The sequence below is a fragment of the Syngnathus typhle genome, linkage group LG16 (genome assembly GCF_033458585.1).
Source record: "Syngnathus typhle isolate RoL2023-S1 ecotype Sweden linkage group LG16, RoL_Styp_1.0, whole genome shotgun sequence".
NCBI classification, from domain to species: Eukaryota; Metazoa; Chordata; class Actinopteri; order Syngnathiformes; family Syngnathidae; genus Syngnathus; species Syngnathus typhle.
The window spans coordinates 8653409-8672240 of NC_083753.1; the positions used below are offsets into that span (position 1 = coordinate 8653409).

The following is an 18832-nucleotide window of genomic DNA, read 5'->3' on the forward strand; positions in this document are numbered from 1 at the left end:
GTGTGCATCTGCAGGCAGACCAGTTACTGCTTGCCAGTGATGATTGCACATGTAAGGATTAGTTTGGAGTGAGTGATTATCTTGTGGACTCAAACCAATCTTCCTTCCCAAAGAATAGGCATTATACCAAATATACCAACAGCAGCTGTGTAGCTTCATCCCAAAAACTTTCGTAAAAGCCGATTTTAAAACATTGCTGTGGATCTCAATTACTTTTTCTGATTGTGTGTGATGTGAGCATTGTAGAATGTATTATTGTTGGGGCGAGAAAGTTAAAGGGTTCTGGAGAAATACTGTGTCTTAAATAAAAAAGAAAGAGAAAAGTCATTTTGATGTAACCGAGAGGGGGATTAAATAAATCATCTGCTTAAAAGATATTTAAGGTAAAAAAGCAAGTGAAAGCAGCGCAGTGGCCAGCCAGCCAATCAGGAGCCAGCAGGCTTGGTGAGCCAACCAGCCAATCGGCTTGGAGGAGGCTGTGCCCCCCCCCCCCCTTTTTAGACAGAGAGGCTCGCATCCTTCATCACTGATGAATGGAGCCGCACCAGGGACGCATCGCTATCGGAGGTGACTCGCCGGCGGCCATGAAGAGACGACAGAGGACCCCTCAGGATGAAGACCCCGAGGAGGACATCCTAGAGCTGGGTCCATCCTCTCCTCCATCCTCTTCCTCCTCCTCCCACTCCCCTCTTTCAGCGATGCCTGCCTCTGCGTCCGCCCTCCTGGCTTTGGCATCGCCGGCTACCCGTCGCTCCATCTCCATGGGCGACTTCCGTAGGGTGACGGGCGCCATGCTCGCTGCCTCGGAGCCAGGGTCTGCCTCGGCCACGGCGCCGTCCTCCAAGCTAGTGACACCGAGCTCCAGCATGGAGTTCGAAGCGGCTCGCCGGCGCCTCCTGGAGGTGGAGGAGCGCCAGCGGGTCATACGAGAAATGGAGAGGCGACTCGAGGAGCTGCGGGAGGTGTTTGTGCGCTCCGAGCAGGAAGTGGTGGTACACGGGGAGCGGCTGGCCAGGATATCGGGTGCCGCCCAGCAAAGCGAGATCTACGTGGCCGAGGGCAGCCAGCGACTTAAGAAGGGACTCAAGTTCAAGAAGCACCGGCCCACTATTGTGTTCTCCTCCATGCTGGGACTCCGAACGTGCCTGCCTTGGCCCGTGAAGTTCAAGTAGGGCAGAAGATCATGACCTTCCGCCATCTACGCTTGTTTGCGGTCGTATCCTGAGGCTGGTCCTTCGGGTCGTTGGAGTGTCTGCACAAAAGGACTCAGGAACCCATCAATCCAAGTGATGCTCTTCCTCGTTGTCATGGAAACCTTGCTGCTTTTCTTTTTTTTTTTTCCAACACTGACACGAGAATGGCTAGAGACTGCATGGTGCTGCATGGATGAGTCACGTATGAGGGGATTCACAAAAGCTGAGTATAGCGTTAGATTGCATTTAGTTTATGTATATTCCAGAGTCATTCGCGGTAGGTGAAAAAACACAATTATAGAGAGACCATAGAGTAAGGAGATATATATATATATATATATATATATAGGAGGCTAAGCGTACTTGCTTGTCGCCCCTGACTACAATCTAGCGGGGGTTCACTGTACAGGAACTCAAGATAGGTTAAAAAGCAGACCTAGCAACACAGAGATAAAAGATGTGCCTTGACGTCTCTGATTCATCATTATGGAGGAGGAGGAGGAGACGCGACACACTGACGCGACTCCACCTGTGGCCTCCAGTCTCCTTGGCAACCACTGTTTGCTCTTCACACTTGTCTCCACACAGCCGTACAGAATGTATCTAACTAAACACGCTTTGGATTTGGTTGACATTAAAAACAAATATTTAGCAATGTAGTGCGGTTTCACATCTATGATTTGCATGCTTCACAAAGATGTATAGACACATCATTAGGTACATACAAACAAGGTGCCCATAAAATCTCACGAATAATTAAATCGATAAATAATACTATATCATCATCTTAGTTGAACAATTCATATCCAGACTAACTGTAACTGATTTTGCTAGATGAATACTCCATTTTGTATCTAGTCATAATGGTTGCAGGTGTACCTAATGTTGTGACCGTCCGGTATGCACACGAAGCAGAGCATACACGCCATGGACGTCTATTCCTGGAATTCAAAGGTCAAGGCTGAGCATCCTCTCAGCTCGGCTTTCAAGAGAATTCAATCTGTGAGTGCAGGAGCGGGAAACTGGACATTATTAGATCAATATTTTAGATCCATCCTTCACTCCTGAGAAATACATTGAAAATTAAATAAAAAAACAAAACAAAAATCCAGTTAATGAACACTCAAATTAGATTGAAACAAAACCGGCAAAGGACACGTTTGATTTTTTTCTGTATCAACTCTTCAAAAGGGCTGGAAGGATTGTGATGAGACGAACTAGGCGTATACCGACGGTTCTCATCTTTCACATCGATAGCCATAACGACATTACGATTGACAAAAATCTCTCTTTGCATTCCACTCTGCCAAGGGAGCGCTTCTTATTAGCGAGGAGCTAACGCAGATTAGGCCTTATATATGTATGTACAGTTGTATAGCTCAAACTATAGTGTTGTATATCTAGCTTCTCATCTGCCTTCTTCAATGTCTGTGCATCGGCAATGATAAATCTGCTGACAAAGTTAGAATGGGGGTACCGTATTCAAATCGGACCGGAGACTGTTTGGATCCTCTACTTTTAGGACTATGTTTCCCAAAGAGCTCTAGAATGAATGTACTGTGTTCTTTCAAAAGTGTTTTTTTTTTAAACAGAATATATTGTTTGGAATTTTATTTTATTTGGCCCTCTGGTTGGCAAGATTTTATTATATTGGGAGAACAATAATATAGAGATTCTGTTAAACAATAGAATAATAAATATTGACTTTAATTATTTATTCATCAGTTGACAAATAAAGGAATATCTTATTTCATTCCACTTTTTGTGTTATAATAAGAACTGATTCCCTTTTTTTGGGATCACAAATCGCTGTATATTATTGAATGCTTCGTTCGGTGATTGTACATTTGTTGGTGTTCATTTCTAAATTGACAGCCTTAATGCCACGCTTTGCTAACAGAACCAACATTTTTTCAAAACAAGCTTTCTATCGCATAGAGCAAAAAAAAAAAAAAAATGCAACAATGTTCTATTTTCTGCTGACTTTTGTTTCACATTTAAAGTCAAATACTAACTCTTGATTGTGTAAGCCCAGCGCCGCCATGTACAAGACTAAAAGGATATGTCATTAGGATTAAACTGGCTTAATGATTAAAAAAAATGTTACATAAGATTCAAAGCTGTTTTTATGTGAATTCCTAATTGTTTGGATTTACTACCAGCCTTTGATCGCTGATGTGTTTTTTTCTTTTTTTTTTTTTTAAAGCATCACTTTGCACGAGCAGCAGTTCTCAATGCTCTTCGGGGTTATGCATTCAAAATCCAAGTTAGATAACTGCGTCTTTTAATGGCAAAGAACTGGAAATGCATTCCACTTCCAACTTAGCACTCATTATTTTCACGGCGGGATTTACAGCCTTCCATTAAGCTAAATGTTTTCCCTGTTGCTCTCTTGATGGAAGCATTAGGGGCACATCTCTGAACATTCTTTTTTCATTTTACACAGTTGGCTTTAAAACAGAGCCACTAATAATCCATCCATTTAAATAAACCCAGAGATGTATTCATTGTTTGCTTTTCGCGGATTAGCACGGTGTGTTGTGCACACACTAGCGCCAAAAATCCATCCAGGGTTTAGAGGGCAGTGCACAATGTGGTCAAAAGCAATGGACAGCAGTGTGTTTATTTTATTCAAACATACCGTGCGTTACGCAACGCTCACAGGATAAGAAGAAGCGCTTTATGTTTGGAACGCGTGCAGCTAGCGCCGGCCGCACTGAATAATTGAATTGATTTTTGCTTGTATCGAGCGAAAAGAAGCACTTAGCAGCTTTGTTCTTTTTTAGCGCTTCTGCTCTACTTACGTCTGGTACGTGACGGCTATCAACTCCTACTGTGTGAAGGGGTACCTAATAAAGCGTCCAGCGTGGACCTATTAAAGACACATTAAATGTGCACAATCGACAATAAATGTCAAATTGAGCACAATAATAAACAGACAAATATTGCGGACGTCGGGGGGGAAACAGTTTAGACATATATACACATCAGATAGTATGTACAGTAATCCACATTACATGGATTATAATTTTTTTGTGACATGAAAGTATTAAAAAAAAAAATCCTAAATACCAGTAGCTATTTACAATATGTACAATAAGTGCAACTGTGTGTCCATGATGCACACACACTTTCAGGAACTTTGTTCACTAATCACTGATATAGCAAGTAATTTACACTGGATGGTGACAATTTCCAAGGAGATTTTCCATGTGAGATTAAAGTGCATTTTTAAAATGGATAGGCTCGGAATGTAAGGAAATGTTTGTGTATGGCTAACACCATCAGTATTTGTTAATAGAATTTTTTTAGACAACTGAGAAAAGTTCATAAGGTTGGAGAAGGTCATATTTTAAAAGTTTTATATTCCTTGTCTGCAATTTCAAATCCCTTTGTGTAGTCCTCTAGCGGGTAATGTCCTGAATTTGCTCACCGTGTTCCAGTTTGAGTAAATCCATGTTGGAAAACCGCATGCAAGTCCACTTGGTCACCGAAATGTAAAAAAAGAAGCCATCGAGCATCTGATGCTGGTTCAGTTTGTTTTTCGCAGACGTATTTCATCTGCCACTTTTTGGACGTAGTTAACAGGGAAGGTCCCACTTCTGGACGAGTCCCCTTCTATGTAACCTACCTGTTGAAACAGAAATAAATACATTTAAAAAAATAAATCAAAATAATGCACTAAATATTCACCTTAAGTATACCCAGCGAAAATATAAAAAGCCATGTAGGAAGTATAAACAAACTCAGATTTCGAGACAACCAAAACACAACCTTAATAAAAGAGCGGGTAGTTGCACTTACCCACCAGTGGGGGTCAGTAGAGACCGTGACCACAATGGTCTCATCTTTAAAAAAGGTCAGCTGCTCTGAATTGGTGGGTCTGCTATCCACTATAGCCTTGACTCGCTTCTGGGGGTTCCTGCTGCCTGAAACCTGATGGTCAAAATGTATAGAATGAGAAAATCCTTTGAAGAAGGACACTTTTGGAAAACAAATTTGGTTTTAGGTGAAATTCTAAAACGACTGTGGGATAAGTGTAATTGGTCAAGGGTCAAAGTGTCATTATCAGCTACACCAGAGGGGGGCGCCACAGCAAGTGGTACTTACCATCGCATTCCGTCGTGGTCGCAGGGCGGGGGTGACGCCAGGAGAAGAAGTCGGGGCGATGGGTACCTGGCCGAGCCCGGCGCAATTCCCCCCCAGAGTACAATACGGCTCCTCTTGGTTGCTGGTAGGAGACAACACGGCACATTTGCCTTGGTTGCCTCCTCCGCTGCTGGTGCGACGATAAGATGTGGTCTTCTCAGAACTGGAAGGAAGTTGGATTTCAGTCACATGCATATTTTTGCATCTATAAATTATTTATTGGGTGTATAAGACAAAAAAGGTCAGAAAAATTAATATTCAAAGAAGCAACACACAGCTAAAAATCTCAAAAAAAGTGAAACTTAAATTTACCTAACAGGCCCAATGTGGTTCTGGGAGGAGGCGGTGGTGCCTTGAGAAGCACAAGCAGTGCCGACTTGAACTTCCCCGGAATGTCTCTGAGACTTGCTTCCCTTGCTAGCTTTTCCAGTTGGGGTCTGATTTTCCACGGCGGGCGACGGGGGGCTCTGTCTGGCTTGCGAGCCAGGAGTGCTGGCGGACGGGTTGGAAGCTCTTCTGGGAATTTGAAGACTCACGTCCGGCATTGAGACAGACAGCTGCGGGTCAGAGCGACCTAAACGGAAGAAGAAAATAGAAGCTGTTGACCAAGCGCCACAGGTTGTAATGCTGAGACTCCTTGGTTACCATGACAACATGTTTTTTACCTTTCGGGGTGGATTTAACAGGCAACGGCGGTGGCACGGATACGCTGGGGGCGCCGTTGACCAGTGAATTTCTGTAGAGGAACTCCAAGTTCTCGTAGGTCTGACAAGGTCGACTGCCCGTGTTCCCGCCCGCGCCGCTCATCACACTCCAACGGGCTCCGGCGCTTCCATTTGACGACACCGGAGAGCGGTTCTTGGGTACGGGGCTCACCTGCAAGAAAAAAAAAAAAATTCTCGTGTAAAATGTGTGCCTTGCCGCACCTCAGGGTTGCGGCATATTTACCCTCTCGTCCAGGTCGTCTTCGCTGTCGTAGATCTCCTGAGCTTGAGTGTCCCACATGAACTCCACGTGTATCTGAGAGTTGAACTTTCCATTGTGGGCCAGCTCCAACTTTTCACACAAACACAGATATCACAATTAAAAAAAGTATTTGATATAAACAAGGTGTGGAAATCTCACCAGCTCAACACATTGCGTGTGCTGCAGCCTCCTGGCGATATCAATGGCCGTCTCTCCCGCGGAGTTCACTAAACACAACAATTCCAAATATTCACAATAATTGTCCAAATGTATAACGAGATGGAGTAGGTGGTACCTATATGAAGAGTGGCCTTGGCTTTGAGCAACAACTTGAGTGATTCGGGTTTGTGATAGAGGGCGCTGTAGTGCAAAGCCGTGTTGCCTTCCGTGGTCCTCTTCTCCAAGCAGTTGCTGTCGAGGCAAAAATGTTATCAAGTGTCACTTGATGCAGATTTCCATATTGGATATATATTTCCACTTGCACAGCCCCTCCCACTTTTTATAAATGTCAGAAAATGCCACCTTCTGTTTATGTCTGACCTGTTCTGGCACAAGAAATCCACAATGGCCAAAGAGCTTCTTTCTTCCAGACGCACGGCCAGATGAAGAGCGGTTTCTTTCAGAGCCTTCACGGGAAAACATGAAGACACATTAGAAGGGCAAAACATAAACATCTGAAAACACCGTACAGATTAATGCAAGACGACAAGAAGATAAAAGCAAAACAAAGCAACGGAGAGCATGCGTGTAATTCAACCAGCTTGTCTCCTTCACTCTCCGGAGACGGCAGCTCCGGCCTCAAAGCTGAAAAAACAAACGACGTCCAACCAGTACAAACAAAGTCACCCAGTTTAACGCCCACTCGGTTAACACTAAGCAGAAACTCCTTTTAATGTTCTCCAGAAATGTATCCAATGACATCACAATCACTTATTTGTCTATTTTTGCACTTGGTCCTCACCTGCCCATCAGTCACCGAGAGCGGTTTGGCGAGGTCCGCCCCCTCGGCGAAGAGCTGCAGCAGAGACGTCATGTCCCGAGTTTTCACGGCGTCGTACAGCTGGCCGGGTTCCGTGTTCTCCCGACGCAGGACGTAGCGTCGCTCGGCGTATTTGGCCACAATGTATTCCTTTCTGGCATTCCTGGAAGAGCGCTTTTAAATTCAATATTTACGATTTGATGGTATTTTAAATAAGAAACCGAACTCACATGTCGCTCTGTGGTAAAGGTTTGACAGCGTCATTTGGAAGACCCGCCTCCATGATGTCGTTGAATCTTGTGTTGCCAATGCTAACTGCCAGCTGTCACGCACACACAAATGCTACATTGTGAATTATTACACACATTATGGCGTTCAACAAGGCACAATACTAGAGCCCTTTCCAAAGTGTTTTTTTTTTTTTTTACTGTTTTATTGTTTTTGTCCACCTGTCTGTTTTATTTGTGTTCATCCCCTTGCTTCACCTGCAATTGTTTTTAAAGCGCTCTTTGAATCAAAATGATTTGAATCTGGAATATTGTGCAAGGTGGTAGTTATCAATAATTAGAAAGTGGATGATTGCCCGAGCGTGACGGAGCATGCCTGGGACATTTTTTGGACTGTGGGTAATTTCTAGTTGAAATATTTATTTCCATTGCAGCAAAAGGAGCCATCAATTTAATTTTCCTTAACGACTTTGCCAGTTGTTGTGTTTATTTCTGTTGCGGCAGTTATCAGTCATTACCGATGACAAAAGCGATGGCATAATCATAGCACACGTGAATTTTTTTTGACTGTGGACTATTTCTAGTGGTACTGTTTATTTCCATTGCAGACGGCGAACATATTCATATGACATGGATCATTTCTGCACATTTATTTCTATTGTGCAATGTGGCGTGAAGAAGTCATCAAAATACGTGTGAGCTTGCGTTCTATTTTGGTCTGTTTTTTTTTTTTCTATTGTCTCTAGTGCATGACATTGGTACCAGTAACTCGGAGGTGCTCAGCAAGTCCAACGTCAGCGATTGGATCCTGGAGTAATGGACACCCAGTTCTCTGTGGATCCCCGAGCATTCGATGCAGGTCAGGATGCCGAGATTAGTGGACAGCCATGTTGGATCTATGAGGGTCAAAAGTCAAACGACATAAGAACGCCGTATGATGAAACAAATCAGACTTTTCCGTATGCCATTCACGTTCAATCATTGAAATTAAAAGTCTTGTGACCTGGCGCTCCGCAGTCGGCGCAGGCCTCGTTCCCGGGCATGTGACGAAGCTCTCCAATGACGGCTCTGGAAAGTTCCTGCAGGCCGCTATCCTGGAGGTGGAGCTGGTCTCCTCCAAGCGCCGTGTTCAGGGCCTCCTCTTTGCTGTTCTGCAGCACCGACACCCAGCTGACCAAATGACGATTTTTAGACAATGAGTGTGACACGTGCCATAAAACATGAAACTAATTATCCAGTTGTCCATTGTGTACTTTTCCCCATTTCCACATGAAAACACACAAAGCTTTCTTGCATGATAGGCACAGAGGGAATTCCCACCCAAGACCATCTGGACTAAAAATGATCTTATTAATGGCGCTTTCCTTCCCTTTACAATGTCCTTTAGTTTCCCACTATTGTTGTCCAAATCTGATGACACCCTGGATGCACTTTATTAGGTACAGATGTACTATCTAATGAAATGGAATATAAAAATGTTCACTTTTTATTTTTTTATTTTATTCATACAGTCGACCTTGAAGCACACACACCTAAGGTGAATATTAACAGAGCATGACATGTGCTGACCTGCAGCACAATGAGGAGGAGATAAGGAAATCTAATTCTTACATCACACATTCCTGCTCGTCTTCTGTCTGGAAATGGTATGTCCGGTTATCTGGGGTAAACAAAGTTGACATTGTTTTCAAAAGTGACGGTTGGACAGTTTAACTGAAAAAGCTGAGCCAACTTCTGGCGAGAAGTGAAAGTGAAAGTAAGTTTAATAGGTCACTAAAAAGAGGCTGACTCAGAATGACATTTTACTTATATGACTTTTAAAAAATATCATTGAGGAAAAAAGTGGAACAAATATTCTCATTCAACAGTACAAAATAAAAATGTAATAAAAATACAATAATAATAATTAAATAAATAATAAAATATAATAAAATACCATTACAGTATAAGAGCTAAACTAAATAAAAAAATAAAAAAAAGAAGAATACTAAAGAAGTCAGAGTTAAGGACCATAGATAAAACTCACGAGTAACCAGGTCAAAGACTTTGCGGTCCTCCGGGTTTGGTCGCACCTGACAGGTCAGAAGGTTGAGTTTGGCCGGTGGTCGGTTGATCTGAAAACACACACATTTAAAAAATATATTATTATTATTATGTGGTGCTATAAATAAAGAGGTTCACCGCTGCAGGTTCACCACTGCTTGTTGTTTTGCGTTCTACACATTTGATTTATGGCCCTTACCGTGCTGTGAGAGATGGTTAGACAGCCAAATTTGACTCCACATTTCCTCTTCTGCCACACTTTTCTGATCCTTTTGAAGAAAAATAATGGCAGCGATAAGTATTTCTGCCAAGCCCTTTTTAACCCTCCCCTGTTTCATACACATGGGACAACATGCATGTTCTCTAAGTGTACGTAAGTTTTCTGTTTGTGTCCAAAAGCTGGGTCCACTCAACAAAACCACTTAAATTTAGAGGAGGGGCCCCTGTTTGAATCTTCATGTCAGGGTAATGGAAACCAGCTGGACGGAAAGGAAGGCCAAGTATGAGACCCTCTTTACCCTGCCCCCATCATCATGACTACCTTCCCCCTTCTTGTTCCTTTATTTCTAGCATCTCTCAGATATAATTCAGATTTGACTCACCCGTCACTCTTTTTGAGCAAAAAACCCGACTTCTCCGTCCCGTACTGCTTGTTGCCTTGCGGCTGATGGATGCTGTAGCCGTTACCCGAGTTCTTCCTATTTAGGTATTCCTGGCAGGAGAAAGAAATGATGACACCATGTTGCACGTGCCGCTAACGCTTCAAGATTTACCTCTTTGCCGTCTACTTGCAGGAGCAAACGGAGAGAATCCCTCAGCTGAGTGAGCTGTTTGACTTCCTCGTCCTGGTCGAGCCGAACCTACCGTTAAAATCAACAACATCAGAAAAGATCATCAAAAGAAAAGATGGGCGTGTTAGCCATCTTGAACAGCTGATCTAAATTTCATTTTTATGACTTCCACTACAACAAATGTGTACTTGAATTGAATCAGCCTATGCCAAACCAGAAAAACATCTAAACAGATTTTTTTTTTCTGGCCACCTTTCCAGGGCAGGTCTGAGCAGAGCGGAACAAGCCAGGGAGAGTTTGAAGGGAAAGTTTGACGGAATCTTTGGCGTTCCACCTTATGCTGACGGTAGAAATATGTCTTCCAATAACAATCTCGACTTGTGCTTGCAGTTGTTTTTGCTTGTTTTGCTAGTTTGAGATTCAAAAGATGAATGCGGTTCATAATGCTCTCCTTAATAACCCAGGCTAAACTTAGCTCCTCCCTTTTCTCATTTGTACTTCATTTGAAATTCAGCCAGCTTTACGTCAAGCTGTTTTTATTTTTCCAAAAACACTTCCAACATTACAATCCTCAATCCATTTCTTTCTTCAACATTTTAGAGAGTTAAAAAAAAAAAAAAAAAGGACAGGCACAAAGCGACTGTTTATTACCGTGTGAACTGAAGACGCCAGTTTCTCCACAAAAGGAGAAAGATTCTCTGCTGCTTTCAAACCGTCTTGAAAGAAACTGAGAGCAGAGGAGGGAGTGGGGGGAGAGAGAAAGAAAGGCTGACTCATGGCGTCCAAATAACATCACACGCTCAAGCAGTCCGCTTCAAACCGCTGGTATGGGTCCATTTTGCAAGATGGTTAACCAACAGCAGAAAAAGAATTTCAGGCCAAGACGGACACTAGACGAGTTGTTCCGTCACTCCCGCCCCCCCTTATGTGACACCCTGTTGATAGGTGGAAAGTACAGCAGCAAGCGAAAATGGCTAACCTGAGCTGGGCTTGGAAGAACTTTATGAGGCTCTGTAGGAGATCCGGGCCTTGACGGACCTTCAGTTCCTCGATCTTCAAAAGGTACTGAAAATACACAACAATGTCCCCCATATTTTTTGACTGTTGACATTTTGATTGATGATTCAGCAAATCACAGAAATTTGATTGAGATTGTGCAAATGAAACGGATGACGATAGTGTGCATGTTTTTCCACTGGGTGCAAGTAATGACGTTATTCTGTTGTGTTTGGGAGAGATGACACGCGCGCAGAGACTTCGCCGGTTGGGTGGAGCAGCTTGTGGAAATTCCACTTTCCAACTGAACCGCCTCCTCAATTGTTGTCAATCAGGAATAGAAGGTGGAGGACAGACAGAAAGTTGAGCCCCAAAAACATTAGATATATATAACATACATGTCATGGCCGAAATAATGTTTGGATAAGAACTTTTTAGGCTAGATTGATACATTAGATGGATGGATTAAGAAGGCCCTAGAAAAGAACCCTGAGGAACCTAATAATAGATCTTTGAAATCTTTTGGAGGTTTTTTAGCATCCACTTGGTTGATCTTTTTAATATTTTGACACCAGACTGGAAACTGCAGACTCAGGTCCAGCTGTGTATTGTGAAAAAATTCAGTTGGACCAGCAAAAGGCTCTTCCGAATGGATGACAATAATTCAGCCAACTGGATCCCAGCCTGACTCCCCCCGGAACACCCTCCCCCTCATAATTTTCCGATAAAACAAGTTGGAAGTCTCATTTTGGAAGCTTTTTAGAAGAAAAAGACCACCCATGTCTTTGCGGGTAAAAATGGTTTCAGGTATGGGCAAGGTGTTGTTTGTACTGGCGACTCACCTCGCACATCTGCAGCTGGAAAGTCCGTCTCTCCCTCTCCATGTCTTCTCCTCCGTCCGATCCCTCCGTTCGGATGAGCTGCTTGCCCTTCTCCTTGCGCTCCCTCTCCAGTTTTGCTCTAAGGCATGACATGACGTACGGCGTGGAATCAATCAAGTGTGACTTTTAAGTCGGTGTGGTTACAAATAGCGAAGGATGAAAGGGAAATTTCAACAAGCGAAACATCTGGAAAAAAAAAAGTCACGAATAAAGAAATAACCACACACATTTATTTAACAAAACATTGATGGGCTAGCAAAAATTCGCATTAGCACTTACTTCAAATAACAACTACTAAGTAAGCCTGGTTACTATTTAAAACATGTGGCTGTTTTTAATTGATGTATTTTAGAATCAATTTGTGTACGGTGTTTACATTTTTACGTCGTACTCCTTCCAGCTCCTCTCCATTTGTTTTTTCAGCTCCTGAAGAAAACACAGCTTTATTAATACGTTTGAAGAACGACCGCACCGAGCGTCATCGGAGCTCAGCTAACACTTAACTCGTCTGCTATCTGGCTAAACCGGCTTCCGCCAACTACCACTGACATTAGCTGAGGTCACTCTTGTCTGCTACCATGGTGACCGTTACAGTCAAACAATAAGCAGGTTATATTTGCTTGGAATTTTTGATCCCCCAATTGTCTTCAATCACTCAACGACTATTCTTCTTTTATGTTATTAAGATCACTCACTGACTTTCCTAACCCTCGAGTGCTCTTCTTTCATTCGAATTGAACTGTAAGCGGGTCGAACACTTGTTTGGAGACTATCGAGGGGGACTTTTCACTCACCAATCTGCTGTCGCGCAGCTCCGATTTCAGCACATTTTCTAGAGGGAAGGCCATGATGTTGTTGAGGTTCTGCACCTGGAATGTGTCAGAGCGCAGCACAAGTACCATATATCAAGATTTCAACTCTGGGTGTGTGTGTTACAAGGAGGTTCATAAGAGGTCATGCACTAAATAAAATAAAAGGCGGTGCTCCAGAATGCCCTAAATTAATGTCAAGCAGCTACAATGTCCTCCACCCCTCCTTCGTTCCTCACCAGATTTTTGAGTAGGGCCGTGACCTCTCGGGTGAAGACGGCCAGGTTGAGGAAGCCCGTGGAGACCTCGTTGTTGTCTTGGCTCAGGTGGCTGTTGCCCAGGTTCTCCAGGACCTCCGTGTACTGCTCCTTGGCTTCCATGTGAGCTACGAGAATAAACATGATGTTATTCAGAGCCATGCAAAAGAGAGAAAATTAGGGCACTCAAAAGTGAGGCCAAAAGACAAACACTTTCATATGTCCTCTGCACTCGGGAATTATTTTGTGGAAAAAAAAAATGACATTCTCTGTGGCCTTTCTTTCTTGTGACCTCAAAGCGGTTACGAGATTGAAAACAGACGACATGCGTGAAAGTATCACACAATGTGCACATGAAATGGATCTTTACAGCTCATCTGTTGACACACACTCAACTTTGCAGTCAAATTCTTTGAGGTTCTGGCGACCGGGAAGGGAAGACTCGATGGCATATATGTGTGTTTTTGCAGATGTGAGCCAGGAATGGCTTGCAGGTCAGCTGACTCATGGCGTTGATGTACGATTTCCATCGAGAGTGATTAAAGAGAGAAACAACATCATGGTGGAAGGCGGGCGCTTACGATCAACCCTCTTCTACAATTCCAATTTATGCTGTATGCTTGGCTGAATTCTGGTCAACAGATCTCTGACTCACTCACTTCTGGGTTGGAATGGGAAGTTTAGAGAACGTCACGAGTACACGTCCTCGGAGCAGCTATGTGTTACTCAACGACACACACACACACAACAATTACTGACGGCTGACGGAAAACACGCGCGCTATTTGCACCTTGGTCTCGGAACATTTATTCAGACACGCGGACATGTTTTTAGATACGCTTGCCAAATAGTGAGCCAGACAATACTGCTTTGCCCCACTAACTCATTTTGGAAATATTCAAGAGAGGCTTTTTAACGGCGGTGAGGGCAAAATCTGGATTTATTTCTAAGAATTCATTATCCATGTTCATTTTGAAAAGATCCAAAGCTAATTTCATAAAACTGACCACAATGGACAGTTTGCAAAATAGTGTTGACATTGGCCATCCGCCACAATTTCACAAAATGACGTCAAACGTTTCATTTCCTTTCCCTATGAATCAAAACACCTCCAGACACTTTGTTGCACTAATTGAGGTCATGAATGATTTCTTTTTTTTTTTGCTTCACACCCAGTCAACAAAAAAAATGACAGACACAGTGTCAACATCAACAGATGACACACCGCACACTAGCAAGGTCTAGCCAGCGCAAAACGGTGTGACGAAATTAAACGCGAGGCGGCAAATTTTGAACACTCACTGATTCCCGAGTTGTAGATAGCTTTGATCATCTTCTTCATCTTTTGTAGAGTGACGTGATCCATCTCCAGGGACTATCAAAACAACACAACAAATTAGGAGCCAACTAAGATTGCATATTGTCATGTTCTGAACTTGACATTGGAAATCTAAACAATCCATTCATCCATTTTGTGTTCAATTTTATGACATAGCCTTCAAAATTGTTTACTCGACCTCACACAGACACGCTTTTCCGCTGATCCAGACATAAGGCGTTACTTTACAACTTTAATGAGGCAGAAATTCAGACCTAACAGAGACTCTGTGTTGTTAGGCGGTCCCGTTTAGGCGCCCTCGCTCACTTTTTGGTGACGTTCACTCCCATCTCCCCCGCTAACCCTCAAGCTTGGGTCCGCTAATTAAAAGGCTGAGTGGGATGTTGTGAGATGTGACTCAGAGAATGGGAAAGTGATTAAAGTGGAGTGTGTTGGTGGCACAGGATAAACGACTATTTGGTGTTTACACGTGGCCAGACGGCTTTTTTCAACTCACACTTGCGTGTTCCGTCACTTCTCATGACTTTCTGAATCGATTCAATTATTTCTATGATGCGACGTAAAAAATAACTTAGAGGGAATAAGATCATCAGGAAAGTTAATAAAATATTGTAATTAAAATTGGCAGGATCTCTGAGTGAAAGAAGCTTGGGGCAAATGTACAAGCAGGTGTAATATTTATCACCAACTGCCATGTTGGGGGCATGATGATGTATTTGCGAAAATTGCTCTACAGTATTCTAGCAAAACATCTCCTGGAAATGACAGCGATGATACGTTATATGAAAAACATTCGTCATCTCATAGTTGGTTAGTAAGCAAGCTCCAGAAGTGCACTTGGGGAGAAGGGGGGAGCTATTGCCTAAACTGCAAACCACAATCATGTCCACATGTTAGCCTCTCACCGTTACTCGACATGTCCTGACACTGATATGCTTTGCAAAAAAAAAAAAAAAAATCATCATGTTCAAATGGGTTCCAATAATGCTGTGATGTTCTTGCCGACTTTGCAAGGGAAAAAAAAAGATTTGATCATGTCCAAATGGGTTTCAATAACGCTGTGATGTTCTTGCTGACTCATCAAGACTGCAAAGATGTCCCAGAAGAAGAGTCGACTGCTTGTTTTGCACAAGATAGGAGAGGAAGGACTAACTGATGCAGATTATTTGCTTAATGGCAAAGTTCACGGCAGCCTCCCCTGCCTCTCTTCCTTTGGCTGAGAAGCTTCGGAAGAAGAGCATTTAGACTAACAAACAAAGAGGGGAAAAACAGGTCTTCAAGCTAAAAGCCTGTAAAAATACAATGCGTCCATCCAAATTTTATTGCTCCAACAATTTAAGGATTTGCTGATTATAAACAAGGATGCAATTTCTCAGGTTTGCAGTTGACCCCGGATTGGTCGCCACTCGCCAATCCAACCCAGGGTGATCATTTACACATCCATCAAAACGTATATATATATATATATATATATATATATATATATATATATATAATATTTATTAAATAATAAATATTATATATATATATATATATAAATATTATATATATATATATATATATATATATATATATATATATATATATATATATATATATATATATATATATATATATATATATATATATATATATATATATATATATAAAAATACCCTTAACATAACAATAAAGACAATTCAGTGAACCTAGCATTCAGGTTTGAAAACATTAAAGACAATTTTGTCACGTGAAATCTGATTTTAACAATCTGGTAAGTAAGAATGTTGCGCCACGAACCAATCACATGATAGTTACATACAAGGTAAATCACATACAGTGCATTCATTTTTTTTTTTTTTTTTTAATACCACACCTGTACACCTTTTAACACCAAAAATAAGCCCAGTGCGGGACACCAGAGTAGATTTACAGCAAAACGTAACCAGCAATAAGTAGGTTAGTCTAAAGGTGAGCATTGCACGGAAGTACAACAGAATGCACGCAGCAGGTAAACCTGCGCCTCTCCCATGGACACTCACCTCTTCCACGGCGGACACTGTGCTCCGACAATCGCTCATTTTGGCCTGGAAAGTGGACGTGGCCGGTGACGAAAGATCCTCATTGGTCAAAACCACAAAGTCCGAAATGCTGATTCTCTCCGGCATGTTTGCCTCGAAACTTTTCCCCAAACAAAAAGAACAAAATACAAATCACTGCGTTCCAAGAAACGATGCAAAATCCGCACGATTAATTCCCATTGGAAGCCAAAAAGCGGCGCGTAAAAGTGTCCAAAAAGTGTGCTCGAATCCGAACTGAAAGAAGTGTGTGTGTGCGTGTTTGCACACTCTGACGCTATTGTGCGCCACACTGACTAGAGGGAGGAGGAAGAGGAGGAAAAAGAAGGAGAAGGGGGAGGGATCGAAGGCAATCATCACGTGGGAATGTTTTTGTGGCACTTCAAGTTTGCAAACTTATTCTCATCTCTCCTTTGCCACGGTTGGATGGTGTGTGGTTTCCATGGTAACGCAGCTGACTGCTCAGGCCGCTACTATTTGCATTAGCTGCACTGTATGTACACTTTTTTTATGGCATAAGAGTTTCCTAAAAATCTAAAGTGTGTATTGCAATCTATTGTTGAATAAATAAAATCCATCAGCTGGTTTAAAACACGCTCGGATTTCTGGCCGACCCAAAAACAGGGGGAAAAGACAACAACACTGGTGCTGTGTTCACACATAAATGGACAAACTCCTTCTTGTGCCGCTTGTCCTTCAGTTGGCAATGAAGTCTGCTGCATGTTTGCCATTGTACATGTTTACACATCGCCTAATGTCAAGGCCAACACAAACATGCCTTATGTCGGCCACACGCGCAAAACACTTACAATCTATTTATCATCAGAGCTCTCTTACAAAGAAGCGAGGCTTCAAAGTCCAACCAAAAACACACGTTGCTTAAAAGTAGCCATTGGACCTAGCAGCCATTGGTAAATAACATTAAAATGTTTGATGGGCTCAAGTTATTCCACACCAACTCATCCAAGCATGCCTTTATGGCCGCTGTACGTGCCTTCCCCAAACTTTGCCCACAGAATCGGAAACCTCAAATGCCTGAAGAATTCCGATTGGTTTGAGCCCACTTATTGATTAATTCATCCATTAAGTCTCGTCGACATACTTCTGTCCGTATAATGTAGGTGCATTATGCATACTGCATACATCATGGCCGTCCGGGGTTGATGTCATGCAATGTCCCGACAATACCCTCCTTCAGTTTCTTTGGGGCCCCTTGAAAAGAGGCCCGGCTTTTGTGCAGCCTTCACAAACCGCTGTAGCTTTTGTCGAACCCAACGAACCGGTCTGCTCTGGCCAAGCACCAGAATACTGGCCAGATCCCAAGCCTAAAGGCAGAAGACACCATTTGATGGAAAAGTGTGGAAGAAAAGGTAAAATATGTTATAGCTCCCTCTAGTGGTATGCTAAAAAAAGGCTGACTTAAAGGCAGATTGTAGCATTGCAACTGCTACCGACATTTGTGTATAGCCTCACTTAGCTAATTCCTCACCCATCGAGCAAAACGTTTGTGAACCGAACCCCTGCAGCAGCAGAGATCTTCCCGAAAGATTAGTAAACTTCCCAGCAGTCCAGAGGACGACCATGTACCCCCCCGCCCTTCCTTCTCTTCATTCCCCCTTGTTGACTCAGCTCCACCAGGTTCTGCTATCAATTTACGAGCGACGTCAAGGAGACCGTTTTACCGTAACGCGGCCCCTCTTCTGGTCCACATGCATGACCGAGACTGAAATAAAATGGACGTAGGAGATTTGATTCATTGCTAGCTGATGTTGTTTAACATGTTGGACCGTTTTTCAAAATGTCTGTGACTTCCTGACTCAGCAAAAATACAATAGAGCTGGGTGGTGCATGGGAATAAAACATCAAACTGTCCTTAGTTGTCTAACCTGTTTGTGAACCGCAAATGCAGCGTGATGCATTTACGGACAGGCTTACACGTGTACTTTATTCGTCATAGGTTGTCTACATGTGGCGCCAAAGCACTTTTTTATCACCTGACTAAACATTTCTGACATGTTTGAAGATAAATGCTGAAAGACTAACCTACGTGCTACTTGTGGAGCGTAAAAATATAACTTCCTGAAGCCATAATTTAAATAATAGATCATTATAGTGGAGTTCACTGATGACCTCCTGCCATGCTAG

At 42.7% G+C, this 18832-nt stretch overlaps 2 protein-coding genes across 3 annotated transcripts; one reads left to right on the forward strand and one right to left on the reverse strand.

The window, feature by feature from the left end:
* The first annotated feature begins 533 nt into the window (after nucleotides 1-533).
* LOC133169615 (uncharacterized) lies at nucleotides 534-3201 on the forward strand. The gene has a single exon (XM_061301957.1). The coding sequence runs from the start codon at nucleotides 534-536 to the stop codon at nucleotides 1170-1172; it is 639 nt and encodes a 212-aa protein (XP_061157941.1). The 3' UTR covers nucleotides 1173-3201.
* Nucleotides 3202-3797: 596 nt separating this feature from the next.
* asap3 (ArfGAP with SH3 domain, ankyrin repeat and PH domain 3) lies at nucleotides 3798-18498 on the reverse strand. 2 transcript variants are annotated; one of them, XM_061300988.1, is made up of 26 exons: nucleotides 16652-18498; nucleotides 14594-14666; nucleotides 13274-13419; nucleotides 13020-13094; nucleotides 12602-12651; nucleotides 12187-12304; nucleotides 11328-11413; nucleotides 11000-11075; nucleotides 10331-10417; nucleotides 10160-10269; nucleotides 9757-9826; nucleotides 9541-9628; nucleotides 9126-9174; nucleotides 8518-8684; nucleotides 8277-8410; nucleotides 7518-7609; nucleotides 7270-7450; nucleotides 6849-6934; nucleotides 6604-6719; nucleotides 6468-6535; nucleotides 6291-6398; nucleotides 6008-6218; nucleotides 5655-5916; nucleotides 5304-5505; nucleotides 5002-5129; nucleotides 3798-4824 (listed from the first exon to the last, which is right to left on the reverse strand). In XM_061300988.1, the coding sequence occupies exons 1-26, from the start codon at nucleotides 16775-16777 to the stop codon at nucleotides 4821-4823; spliced, it is 2913 nt and encodes a 970-aa protein (XP_061156972.1). In that variant the 5' UTR covers nucleotides 16778-18498; the 3' UTR covers nucleotides 3798-4820. The 2 variants fall into 2 exon arrangements, with proteins under 2 accessions (XP_061156972.1, XP_061156970.1); XM_061300986.1 differs by having other exon boundaries at nucleotides 4998-5129.
* Nucleotides 18499-18832: the final 334 nt, after the last annotated feature.